Source organism: Tympanuchus pallidicinctus, unplaced genomic scaffold, assembly GCF_026119805.1.
Source record: "Tympanuchus pallidicinctus isolate F22 unplaced genomic scaffold, pur_lepc_1.0 scaffold24, whole genome shotgun sequence".
Lineage (NCBI taxonomy): Eukaryota > Metazoa > Chordata > Aves > Galliformes > Phasianidae > Tympanuchus > Tympanuchus pallidicinctus.
This window is the reverse complement of record NW_026294741.1, coordinates 3,883,415-3,897,099: the sequence shown is the minus strand read 5'-3', so window position 1 is coordinate 3,897,099 and position 13,685 is coordinate 3,883,415. Positions and strand designations below refer to the sequence as shown.

The 13,685-nt window shown below is 53.2% G+C and overlaps 1 protein-coding gene across 3 annotated transcripts in view; it reads right to left on the bottom strand.

The window, feature by feature from the left end:
• Positions 1 to 449: 449 nt before the first annotated feature.
• SSH2 (slingshot protein phosphatase 2) overlaps positions 450 to 13,685 on the bottom strand; it is a 72,066-nt gene continuing 58,830 nt past the window's right edge. For all 3 annotated transcript variants that reach the window (XM_052688632.1, XM_052688634.1, XM_052688633.1), the window contains 4 exons: positions 12,651 to 12,797; positions 10,390 to 10,590; positions 6,024 to 6,864; positions 450 to 4,858 (listed from right to left, as the gene is read on the bottom strand). In XM_052688632.1, the coding sequence (XP_052544592.1) occupies positions 3,008 to 4,858; positions 6,024 to 6,864; positions 10,390 to 10,590; positions 12,651 to 12,797 (3,040 nt within the window). In that variant the 3' untranslated portion in view covers positions 450 to 3,007. The remainder of the gene's footprint in view (positions 4,859 to 6,023; positions 6,865 to 10,389; positions 10,591 to 12,650; positions 12,798 to 13,685) is intronic.

Here is a 13,685-nt window from a genome sequence, read left to right as displayed (position 1 = left end):
ATCGTAAGGCCGGGGGGGAGCCGGGGCAGGGGGTTCCTGGAAAGGCAGCAGGCGATGGCCCCTACAAGGGCACCGAGCAGAGCATTGGCTGTGCTGAGCGGGTCAGCAGGGAAAGTGACATCCACCCACCACCCATCCGCCCGGGGGCTGCGGGACAACATCGTCATAGCACAGCACAGCTCTGCCCCGCTGCACATCCCCGTAGGGGAAGGGGACCTCAGGAGCCTTTTTCCGATGGGCACAGGGGCAGCAGGGGAGGCCGGGCACCCCCAGCCCTACTGCAACACCCCCAGTGCTGGGCACGCTCTGGGCACAGTCCCAGAAGGATTTTGGGGCTGGGGTCCTCCACCCTCAGTGCATCACCTGGGCCGGGGGGTGCAGGGGAACAGCAGCCAGCCGGGTGGGGACACAGAGCCCCCCAGCCTTGAGCAGGAGGCAGCAGGCTGACATCGTCGTCAAAATAAAACTTTTATTCATTCGGTAACAAGAACATTGAATCTGCACATCAGTGCACGAGTTCACATTTAAAAACAGCGGAGCACATCGGTCATAAAGTCTCTTAGAGGAATATGGGGGGAGGAGGTGGGGGAAAGGGACGATCCCAGGCACCGAGGGACATCGGGGGGGCACCACGTGTGCTCCATCTCCAGCCACAGCTGAGCACAGGGACATTGCACATCGGGGCAGGGGTGGAAAGGCACCAGCGCAGGTCTTGGTGCTGTGGGAAATGGCCGGGAGCGCAGCCCTATGCCAGTGCTGCGGCCCAATGGTGCCTTGTAGGTTCCCTTTCACTGGGAGTCACCTCCAGGATGGGGCCGAGGGGGGGGTCTGTACATGGGATGACTTTGGGAAGGATGGGACGCACGCACACACACACACACACACCACAGAGTGCAACAGAACACAGTGTAAAAACCAGGTGGACGCGGGCGCCATCCGTCTGTGCAAGGCTCACACTTACAGTACGGGCAGAGGTGGGGCGGGGGGGGAGCAATGGCTGAGATATTGTACAGGAGTCAATGTAAACAACTGAGCGCCCTCTGGGAGGGCTTGGTGAGACCAAAGGAACGGCTGCTTTGTACAAAATGCCCTTCAAACACCGCGTTCCTCCCAAAAGCCCACCGGCAAGGGGAGAGCTGGCAGCACAGAGATGGGGAGCGCAGCCCCAGGGGGAGCTCTGAGCCCGGTGGCTTTGGCTGAGCACCCAGCACCGTGCAGCCCTTCTGCCAGCGGGTTCAGAGCCCCTCAGCGCCTTTGTAATGCTGGAAGGGAACAAGGCTGGGCTGGGGACAAGGGGACAGCACGGCTCTGCAGCACTGCTGCTCTGCAGAGAGGAGCATTAAGAGGAAGCACGTTTCTGCTCTGCAAAAAGGGCACCTCTCCTGAGACCAAACTAGGTGGAGAAAGCTGGGGAGGTGAGGGCCGAAGCTGTCCTTCACAGCTGACCCCAGGGCACATGGCCTTTCTGTGCTGCCCACATGGCTCCAAGGCCAGCTGGAGCCACTGAGAGCCACGTGGTCCCGCAGCAAGCCATGGCTCACTGCGATCCGACCCTTGGGCTGCGCTCCAAACTGCAGGCAGCACTGCTAGGGCAGCTTGCACAGCTACAGCAGGACACGCACGGGGACCTTGGGCTGCAGCAAGGCAGCAGGAGGAGCCCAGGAGCTGCAGGAGAGGCAAATCCTCCCACATGGCTCTGGTGGCACGAGCTGCCCTGCAGCTGGAGGCGAGCTCAGCACAGCCTGCAGCACCGCTGCTGCTTTCCAGGCACGGCCTGGGCTGCTGCTCCTCCTGCCCTGTGCTCTCTGGGCACTGCACATTCAGCAGCAGGAGCCGTTCTGCAGCTCCTGGCAGGGCCAGGCACCAGGCAGTGCAGAGCAGGCTGAAACTGGGAGTAACCGTGTGGGTCTGGGAGAGGCCAGGAGCTGCAGAAGAGAACACAGGGCTGGAGGAGACATTTGGCCAAAGCCACTGCGTTTGGGTGCAGAGTTGCCATGGACAGCACTGAGGGTGAGGAAAGTGGTGTTGTTTTCCAGTTTACAGAATGCAGTCTTGCCCTTAAAAAAAAACCAAAAAAACAACAAAATAATAACCAACATAGAAACAAACAAACAAAAAAATCTATATAAATACCATATATACAATTTAGCAAAAAACAGAAACTTCCAGGAAAGATCCTCCCTCCAGGCTGAATACAACAGGAGCGGCAGCAGAGGACAAAGCTTTTGCATTCAGTGTGAGAACAAAACGTGTAACAACTACAACGGCCTCTGGGATGCAGAGGGGATGTGGGGCAGCTCTGGGGTGCAGGGAGGCAGCAGAGGGCAGAGGACACGATATGGCCATGAACGTGGAAGGCCCACAGCAGAATTCAAGTAACGGGAGGGCTCATGCCCTACTGAGGTGTTTGTTTTAGAAGAACACTCCAGGTCGTGGGCTCTGGGCTAGGGGAGGAGGTGGGGGCAGAGCTGAGGGTCCCCGAGCCCAGCCCTGTGCTCCTGTTGGGGCACACAGGCAGAACGGAGCTCTGTAAAGGACCTGCCAGCACCACCCAGCTCCAGCCTGCAGCACAAAGTGAACAAAGGGGACTTGGCACAGCCTTCACAGTCGCGTGGGCTCTCGCCCCAATGCCCAGCACCATTTTGAGGCACGGGGCTGATTCAAGTGAGGATCTAGGAGCTGGTTTCGAGCAAACCTCTGCCCCGCTGCAGTGAGCCAGCATCCGTTTCCAACAGGGAGAGGTGTTCTTTTAAAACAAACCAACAACAAAAAGAACATCTGAGGTTATCCGAGTTCATTAAAAAAAAACAACAAACACAACCCATAAAAAACAAAAATCAACCAACAGTCCTGCAGTCAGAGTCACACACAGAAGAACCAACCCACACCTACATGCGCCAGGAACGGTAAGATGACAATATATATATATAAAATTAACCAATAAAGTGCATGTTCCTTATATTACACCTGCCCCTTGTGTGATCATGGCGCAGCTCCCCGGCTGGAATCACATGGTGTTATAGAGGGGATTGGTTGTCCGCTTTCTGTCATTGCTCTTTTTGAGTCTCCTCAACGGGTGAGTTCTACCGTGCTGCTGTCGGGGTGCTGCCAACGCAGAGGGTCCCTCCTGGGGGGCAGTCCACGTGGGAGCGGAGCTGGGAGCCGAGCTGTGCTGGTTGGAGCCGCACTCTTTGGCGTACTGAGCCAGCGGGCGCTCCACCGGCCTGCTCTGCGCAATGCACTCGGCTGTTCTGAGCTGCTCTACAAAATGCTGAGCGGGTTGGGGATCCTGGAAGGCTGGTGAGGAGAACGGGTGGCATTTCGCACATGGGCTCTCCAAGCTCTGCTCCGACCCGGCCCCGTGAAAGCCTGCACCCAGGGCCACGCAGGTGAGGAGGACGGGGCTGGCGCAGCGGGAGGCCGCCTCCCTCTCGGATAAGTCGTCCTTGGAGAGCTCCAGGCAGTCCAGTTTGGCCAAGGATGCCGAGCGCTTCATCTGGGAGGGGGTGGTGAGCCCTGCGTGCCGGATGCGTGCCTCTATTTCCTTCGCTCGCTGTTTGACCAGCCCGGGGCTGCTGCTGCGCTCCCCCACGCTGTGACTGCTGGAGCTGTGGGGCAGGCTGCAGCACAGGAAGGAGATGTCCAAAAAGTCCACGTTTGCGGCGTGCAGGCTGGTTGAGGAGCCAGCACCACCCTGGCATGGAGCCTGGCTGCTGTCCCTGAACGGGAGACTCACGGCTCCCGCAGTGCCGCACAGCGTGGTCGGCTCATGGTCCGTGCTCGTGCTCTGCTCGGTGACACCTTCCAGGTGCATCACACAGGGCAACGCAGGGCGGTCGGGGCTGGCTGAGGGCGTGCAGGAGGGCTGGGCAGAGGGGGAAGCAGCACCGAGGGGAAAGGACAAGGCAGTGCCTTCCTCGCTGGGGCTGAGCAGGGTGCAAGTAGCCTGCTGCTGCTGCACCAAGTGCTCTGGCAGTGGCGGGTGTACCAGAGCTCTGAGAGAGGCCGCTGCCTTCTCGGAGCACAGGGAAGGGTTCAAGTTTTCATCCAGCAGAGGGAGAGCTGCAGGCTGCTCATTGCCTGCAGCGGGGCTCTCGGCAGCCCTGACCATAGGAGTGAACTCGATGATTTCGATCCTTTTGGGAAGGAGGGAAGGCAGGGCCGGCTCCTCCGTGCCATCAAACGAGACCACCACCCTGTGCTCCTCCTGCCCTGGGCTGGGCTCTGTGGGGTGCGCAAGGAGCGTGGGCAGCTGCCTGCCTGCAGGCTGCTCTGCACCCAGTGACAGCAGCTCCTCGGAGCCCTGCACCGCACCACCCTCCGGAGCCAACTCCAGGGGCAGCTCCTCCGTCCTCCCCTGCGGCAGCAGCTCAGCAGCAGGAGAGTCGTTCCTGGAGTTCTTGCGGGTCAGCAGGACGCAGGCTGGGGACACGTGCTGGTGCTCTTGCTCCTGCCTCAAGCGCTCCTCAAACTCCAACGTGGCTCTGCGGACGGAGCCGGGGCACCACTTGGGCTCAGGGAGGACGCTGAGCTGCTCGACCTCCTCCAGCTCTGATTTACAGGAGGAGAGCTGCGGTGAGGGAGCAGTTTCTTGCTTAGCTTGCAGAGGGTCTCTCTCCTTTTCCTGGTGTCCTTCGCCCTGATCCACCCTTTCCGATGCCCAAATCGCCTCCACAGGCAGGTCGTGCACAGTGTTCCTCTTTGGTGTCAGGGTGAGGTTGGCTGAGCCCTCCTTCTGCTGAGCAGGCCCCGCTCCCTGCTTGATGGACTCGATCTCTGTGATGATTTCCTTCACCGAAATGGCATTTTCTGAGTGGGACCGTGTGAGATGGCCGGTGCCAGGCAGCTCAGGGACCTCCTGCAAGGCAGAAACAGGAATTACAAACAGCACACAAAGGCAGCTTAATGGCAACGAGGGGGCACTCCTCCAAAGGAGCAGAAAGCATGCGTGCTCATGTGCAGGGATGGACTGCAAGCACAGAATGATCACTAGCATAGAAACGATCTCTGGGCCTGCACTCTACATTTTCCAGGCTGGATTTCCACTCGTCTGAGATTTAAGAACTGTTATTTCCTATTTGCCACGAGTTCTGAGGGAAAAATAGTTAACCAAAAACCCCGAGTTTTGAACTAAAAATGTTCAAAGAGACTGTCCAGGTAGGGGAGTGAACAGAAAGGGCAGCATGAAGAAGGGCTGAGTGCCGAACCATCCTGGTTTCCTGGAGCAGAACGGGCAGCAATGCTCCCCCCAGCAGCACAGAAACTCTTCCTGCCAAATTGCTGGAGAGAGTCGGCCTCTTCTATTTGGATGAGCCTTAGTGCCTCACATGGAGATGGAAACGATTCAAGCAATGCAGGCTGGAATTTAAATAAGAGAGGCTCCTAAAAAAATGATGGCCCTGGACACCATCAAACCCTGTGAGACTGCTGCAGGGTAGGAAGCAACAGCAGGAGAAAGGTGCCTAAATTCAGAGGTTACTGAGTTCTGCTCCAGGAGAGGTCAGCCACGACGTACCAGAGACCATCCCCCTGGGCCTGGCCAGGCTCATTCTCTTTTTCAATCAGCAGAAGCTCTACATCTGCCTCAATTTACTGTCTCAGTGCTGGTGTTTTCCAAGCAGGGAGTAGTGCCAGCTCTGTCCCGTTATTCGGTGCATTCCTCGAGGCAGACAAATTACCCGTGCAGGTTCAGGATGCTGGCTGGCCTCAGCTGCCCTAATGGCTCACGTCCCACCTATCTGCTCTCCCTGATGTGAAACTCAAAAATAAGTTTCTCATGAGAACAACAGAGCAGGTCAGGTCAAGGTTGACTCAGCCCTGCACTGCCAGTAAACAGGTGTTTGAGCAAAGAGCACAGAAAGTAGCAAGCTTCTAAAGGCACAGAGAAGGACAAGCATCTAGCAATCTCTCCCCTAAAGGCTGGAACTGGCAAGACCCCTGTCCACAGCAACCCCACAGCAAGGCAGCTACCCACAGGCAGGTTGGAACAGCAGTTCCTAAAGCCCCCAGCAAGTCATTTTAACCTTTTGTTGCTCTTCTTCTGTGGAAGAGTCATCTGATGCCTGAGGGGAGTTTCCAGAGCTGTTCCTTTGGGTGTCTGCACCCACGTCTGCAGCAGGCAGCACCTCCAGCACAGGCAGCCTGGCCGCCCCATTCCTCCCAGCACCTTGTTCCTCCGGCCTGGAGTGGGAGCAGCTGCGTGACCTGCTCTCCTGAGAGAGCTCCACAAATTTCTCCAAAGCACTGAAGAAGTCAATCCTGTCTGCACTGAGGTCTGCCCCTTCAGGCTGGGCGTTCTGCTGAGGGCTCGGCGCGTTTTGGTTTGGGGACTGGAAAGAGTCTTTTAAGCACAAAGTGAATTCCTCCATGGGAACCAAGTGCACGTTCACATCAGGCTTAAGGGCATCTTTTTCCAGATCGTCTACAGTCAAATCAGGAAATTCTGTTATTTCCAAGGGGTGCTGGAGTTGCATTAAGGCCTCAGAAGCATGGCAGTTATCAGGGGGGACAGAATCCACACAGCACCCTGCCGTACAGCCATTGATGTTGTTCAGGTTCAGCTTGTCCTCCACCTGCTCCACATGGAAATCTCTACACGTGAACTCCAGGTGAATCCTCCTCTCTTTCACACAGCTCTCCTTAATCACATTTGCATCCTCTGCGAGCTGCTCCCGGTCCAGCTCAGCAGGGTAGATGGGAGACACGGGCTGCTGGCTGTCGTTGCTCTTGGCCTCGGAGATCTGGTCGGCAGAGGTAGTGATCTCCTTCTTGTTCAGTTCCAGCCCTGATTTGCAGATGGGCTCATGGTGGTCAGAGAGGTCGCTGTCAGAGTGTGAACGCCACAGCTTGTTGTGCCGCTGCTTGCTGCGGGAAGAGCAGAGGAAACACTGAGTGGTGCTTTCACATACCAGAGCCACCTCACTGTAAGAGGATGCAGCCTACACGAAAAACTGCAAATACTGGAGACAGTGAGCACAGCTGCAGCTTAACCTCAGTGTTTCAGGGTCAAACCTGCTGGAAGAGCTGTCCCAATAACAAGCTGCTTTTCATTATCTACATCCCACTGCACTCTCCCACTCCACACACACACACACACACACACACACACCCCACTCCCCAGCAGTATTTTATCAGTCTACTCATCAAATACAAAATTTGATTGGCTATAGACTGGTTATTCCTCAGCCAGAGGGTGTCTTCCCACGTGCCTGCAGGTGAGAAGGGACCAGAAGGGACAGGGTCCCCAATCCTGGATGGTGGACAAGGAATGAAGACTCATTTCCCTCATGGCTTCCTCTGAGCAACTTCAGTGGTCAGTACTGGGGCTGTGGTAACCAGAAGTGTGCTGGTACATGTATGAGCGTGATGGGAAAACACAGAAGACATTCTCTGCAGCCAGCAATTAGCCCCAGGCACCACCTGCCTTCCCACAGGAAGGAAGGTCAGGAGTTCTGCAGCTCTTGGAAAGCCCCTTTAGAAAGGTCCAAGCATTGCACCACCATAACTTCCACCTGCCAAAAAACCAGCCCGTGTTCTGGGCTTACAAAGAGCCAAGGAGGCAACCTGTCACAACCAAACCACATCAAAACCTGGCCAGGGCTCTGCTGAGTGACCGTGGCCACAGGGCTGTGCTTCCACCACTTGCCCCTAGGAGGAGAGCACATACCACAGAAAGGCCCTGGAATCCACAGGAGACACAGCCAAACCTCTCCAGTCCCCTGCCAGCGTGAGCATCGCTCCCAGACACGTCCGCTGGTTGCAGTTAAGTTAATTAACAGCCGCTACTGAACTAATTAGAACGCAGCAATTTTAGTTGTGGGTGCCTGACAGCTAAGGAAAATAATCCATCATGGATTTAGCTTCTTAACCCCATCTCAGTGACAGCCTTCATGCGTGGCATGGGCCACAACAGGGTGCTCCTAGAGGAAGGTCAGGACGAGATGGCACCAGGCACTGCCACGGGGTGCAGCTCCATCCCTGGGGGTCCTGGAGCACAGCTGGGTGCCAGCAGTAGATCTGGGCCTGTCTGCAAGGGATGCCAAGGATCGCCCATGTCTCTGCTTGCATACCCTGCGGAGCAGATGCTGATGTTTTCTGAACCTCAGCGGTGCTCACTGCCTCTCCTCACATCCAGCAGAGCCCAGCCAGTGGCTGTGTCTCATGGCCATGCTGCAGCCTCCTCCAGGCTCCTGGGAAGACCACTGCTGCTGGCTCACAAATTGCACGAGGCGACGCCAAATGGTGTTTTGCTGCAACTTATCCATAACTAATAAAAGGAACGGGGTTTTCGCTCGGCCTCTCTGCTGCTCACACCAGAGGGAGGGGACAGCTTAACTAATCCCAGGAAGTACGACAGCTCCAAAGCAAAACACGCCTGCTGTTGTGACTAAAAGCAGGCAGGGGGTTTTCATTTTACAGCTGGAAAACACGTCCCAGTTGCTATAGGCTCAACACAAAACCGTAACTAGATAGTGCGAGCACATGGCTGCCCTCACAGACCTTCCCTCTGAAATCCGAGCAGTCACATGAGCATGAATCTGTTGGGGGTTTTTTCGTTGTTGTTTTTGTTTTTTACCTGGCCTGGAATACCACAGCAACAAACAAGGCAGCTGGAAGCCAGAGGGGAATGCTAAATAATGGAGAAGGGGAGAAAAAGCAGCTTAGAGATGAGAAAAGCAGCACATAAAGAAGGCTCATTCCAGCAGCACATAGAGGCTGTTCCTTGCTTCAGTGAAGCTTCACTTACTGCAGGCTTTTTAGTCCTACGTGCACAGATGTAATGCACTGCTCTTGCATTTTTTAAAGCCTCACGAGTAATCCTGTTTGTGCCATTGTACAGGGACTTGCAGAGTAGGTCAGGAGCTGTGGTGTGCTCAACTGGGGGGGCAGCTGCACCACGTGTTGGCAGCAAGAAAGACTTCCCTCTTGAGAAAATACTGAAACAGCCAGGAAAGAAAACCAAACACTCTTAACCAAATCATTTGTACAGGGTGGCTTTGTAGTGTGCCACCAACTACCAGCAAAAGCAGGGCTGAGGGCTTGAAGATGTGATGCAGCAGCTGCTAGCAAACCTGGGCTCTTCTCAGGTGTTTACAAACCTGTGAAGGCTGTACAGGATGTTGGTGCTTTTTTCCATCTTGAAAGTGTTTTGCTTTTTTTTTTTTTTTCTTCTACCCAAAAAGACTGAATTTTGCAGCCTGGCCATGCTATGTGGTCAGGTCACCTCTAGATCAGAGTTTGAGGCTTGGTGTAAAAATCAGGAACCCAGACTTGGCCCAAAAGAGCCACCAGAGTGCTGGAAGCAAGTGGAGAGGGAAATCGTGAGCACAGAGAGGGAGGGGAGATCTCTGCAAGTGAGTGAGAAAGGCCAAAGGACAAAAACAAGACGGGAAGGAAGTGAAAGACAGAGCCCTGGGTGCCTTGGAGAGAGCACAGGAGTACCCAAGCTGCTGTGAAGAACAGCACAGGACAGGCACCTTTCAACTGCAATAAGCAGCCATGAAATTGCTACTTTGGCCAAAAGATGTTAACAGCCACCTCCTGCAGCAGGAGAGTCAGCTTGGGCAGCTCCGCTGAAATTTGCTGCCCTGCAAGGCACACCAGGGTCCTACGTAAATCACCTGGCAAAACACAAAACTATCACTACCTCCTTCCAGCTGATCACGTGGAGACATTGCTTAACACGGCTTACAGGCAGATTTCTTGCAATATTTATGTCTTTTTGCTAATAGCTGATAGGTTTGGGATTACAAGACACTTGCCCATACCCCATCCCAGCCCTAGGACTCCACACAGGAACAAACAAACACCACTGTTGCAATGCACAGAACATCCTGTCCCCTCCCTTAACAGCAACACCTACCAAAGCGATCTAAATAAAACCAGACCAGCTGCTGAGGAGGGGCACGTTCAACAGGGAGCTGGAAGGGGATGGAGACAAAGCCAGCTCCCTGCCAAGAAAGAGGGACATCATTTATCTCTGCTGGACCCTGCACAGCTCTGAATGCTGCGTCCCGACTGTAGCAGGAATCCCCTAAAGAAAACCACAGCCAACTTAGAAGCTGAACACGCTCCTAAAAGCTCTTTGTTACACCCATTTTCATAGGGCCAGGGTATATAGGCACAGAATGGCCTGGGTTGAAAAGGAGCACAGTGCTCATCTGGTTCCAACCCCCTGCTATATGCAGGGCCACCAACCAGCAGACCAGGCTGCCCAGAGCCACATCCAGCCTGGCTTTGAATGCCTGCAGGGATGGGGCATCCACAGCCTCCTTGGGCAACTTGTTCCAGCGCACCCGAAGCCATGAAAACAAAGCACTACCTTTCTCCAGATAACCATAACACAGGGATGGAAGCTCTACCCTGAAGATTCCCAGTCATCCCACTCACCTTGCCAGCAGGATCCCCTGGTATTCCTCCAGCTGCCTCATAAAGCTGGGGTTGGGCTTGGTGACCGTGCGCCGCTCCTTCACGTAGTCGTAGGCCCTGTCCAGGTTCCAGCCGTACTCCTTCATGGCGTAGGCGATGACCGTGGAGGCTGAGCGGCTCACCCCCATCTTGCAGTGCACCAGGCACTTGGAGCCATTTTTCCTGATGTGAAACACAAAGAGAATCACTACACAGAAACACGGCCTCTGAGAAGCTTAAGAAAACAGCAAATTCTCTACCAGAGCATTATCAAATAGTTTCAGTGCCACGGACTCGTTTGGAGTTTCTTGGTTGTCATCTGGAAATCCTATTTACAAATTGGAGCAAGGGACAAAGAAAGAAGAATGTAAAGAACGAGATCTTAATATTCTTAAGAGATTTAGTTACAAGGGCTCTTCCAAAGTGGACAAACATCATTTATTTGTGCAGATTTAGGAAGACTGTTGAGGACTGATATGGCATCCTCCAGCCTTGACAGCCCACTGGAGACAAGCAGTTCTCCAAATAAAAAGGGCTTCTGTCACACAAACATGCTATCACTGTCCACAAACATAATCTTGGAGGATTCCAAGCAGTTCAGGAGAGCTGCTAGCACAAAGATCCTTTTCCACCATAAACTACTGACAACGTATTTGTTGGGTTTGGTGACTGGACAAAATCAGCTCTGCTGATTCTGGTGTTCTCCTGGTGTTGGAAACCCTTCCTAGCTCCCACCCAGATTGAGAGATTTTTCTTACTGAAGGGAAAGCAGTGTCTGTGAGCTGAAGGAGCACCCGCTGTGCCTGGGGGAGGCTGGTACAGGCAGCACATGTGGGCAGCCAGCACTGCTCCCAGGAATTCAGAGGTGTTTGCCTGCCATGGAATGGGAGGAGGAAGGCTAGCTGGCCCTTATCTCTGACCTCTGCACACCAGTACAGTGAAGGCTGAGAAAATTTCACTTGGGCTCCTGGGGTTTTCTCCTTCACGTGCCAGGTTTCTGTACTGCCAGCCACATGAAGCTCCCACAGAACAAACTGGGAGGCGATGGAGCACACACAGCCACCAGCCTCAGCGAGCCATCACAGCTGCTTGAGCCCACACCTGCAGCCACACTGCTCAGAGATGTCTGCACTGTCAGGGGGTTCTATGCTATAGCAGTCTTTGCACATCACTGTTCTCCCTTAAGTACTGCTTTTGAAGTGCTGTCATCTCCAGGAATTGCTGTCCTCATGCATTTACAAAGCTGAGAAACCCTTACAGCAGTCTTCAGACCACTGGTCAGCACAACCCCTGGCCAGCAGGCAGACAGGACAAAGGAAGGGGTATGGTAACAGCTCCAGCCTAAAAGACTCCTCACTTCCATCACATCACACGTAGAACTGAGGCCCAGCAATTCAAGCCCAGGGGAAATTATTCTGGGCAGAAAAGTACTTGAGGATGACAACACTTCAAAGCCAGAACTCAAGGGAAAACAGTGATGTCTTATAAAGAAACAGCCTTCAATAAAATATGTATCTACAACTTGCTCAGGAGAGCCACACTCAAACAAGTCAGCTTTTCAAGGCTATGAGAAATCACAAGCACCAGCTGCAGTTAAGAGAAGACAGACTGCTGTAATGGAAACAATACTGTAAAGGCAACATATGCCACTCTGCTTTCTGACCAGTTTTCCCATAAAAAGGCAGCTGAATTAACTGGAGACAGCTCGTATAACTGGGATACAGATCTTAGCAGTAAAAAGTGACAACTTTCAACATCCACTATCAGATTACTCGGTGTAACTGACAGCTCAGAGACTTATGCAGGCATTTCTCTTGTTAAAAGGGAAGAGTTTGCTCTATATAACACTACGTGAACTTGTTTCCAGACTGTAGGCTTCACAGTACAGCCTAGCAAAGCAGGGAACAGCTTATGCTTGTGCTCATATATCACAATTTTCCTTCTTACTTTTGACAAACCCTGCTCCATTTGTTACTGCCTTTTCCTCCCACCAGCACTCCGGAGACCCGCTGTGTCTCTTGAGCAGCAGGTAAACTGTTAGCTCCCTGATACAGGAGAGATCACCTCCTGTCAGTCCTACCTGCTCCTTTTACAAGCAGATGCAAGAACAACAGCTCATGGAGACCACAAAATGAATGTCTAGGCAGGCAAGTAAGAAAACTAGTTGACAAAATCACTGGGAAAGTAGTAAGTGCTTCGTATATATCTTCTAAATGCACTCGGTCCGATTTGAAAAGACTTACTTTGCCTTGGAGATGAATTTGTAGGTATCATTCCAGTAAGCCAGAAGATCTGTTGCTTCTTCATCATACACCCGAATGTTATGGTACTCAAAAAGGCCAGGGAAGAAGTTATCTATTTCTCGAGTCACATTCAAAATATAGCGCACCCTGCATGGAAACACACAGCAGGTAAAACTGCAGACTGTGCAGAACACAATGGGTTCAGAGACACATCACAGCTTCTAGGAAACAACTCTGCCTCCCTTCGTGATTGGAAAACGCACAGCATTCAGAGCTGCAGTCCTGAATGCACCTCCCTGGAAATTAGGGCTGAGAGCAAGGAAATGCTGCCTAACAGACAACTGAGCTCTGAATAACTCAGAGCTCTTCCTCACATCTCTCAGGTGGCTCTGCTTGCCCATCGCCTCTCTGCTCTGAGTGTTGCTAACATTCCTGCACAGCCCATTCTGCCTGTGTTCGGATGCTTTCTCAAAGCTCCTTCATGAGTCTTTCCTTCTGCTGGAGCAGTAACACAGAAGATTGAAGGCACAAGCTCAGGAACACTACTGTAGTTCAACTAACATATAAAATAAATACAGAGAGAGTTAACAGACAATGAGCCACTGGGAAGATTTATTTCTTTTCCCTAAGTCTTCTGGGATTAAAGAGAGAGAAAGCATATGGCTTTTACCACTCCACCCAGGTCCCTCAGCCCTGAGGGTCACTTGTAAGGTGTTTATGAGCTGCACTCATGCTGGGTTGCCAGACTTAGAAGAGCACTGTGAGGGATGTCCCATCTCTCTAGCTGGTATGAGATCATTAGCAGTCAAGTGGGACCTGCCTGACCATGGAAACTGCAGCAGACCCTTGGCTTAATGAGTCAACTTTGCTACACTGGCTCTCCACGGAGCAGAAGTCTGCTATCAAACTCAGCTCGGCAATGATTATTTTTTTCCACTGGATTGGCATAAATCAGCCAAACCTGTAAGTAATGGTTTAATTACAGAATCTTGGTGCTCAGATCCACTCAACCTAGGGAGAGGACACTCTAACCTT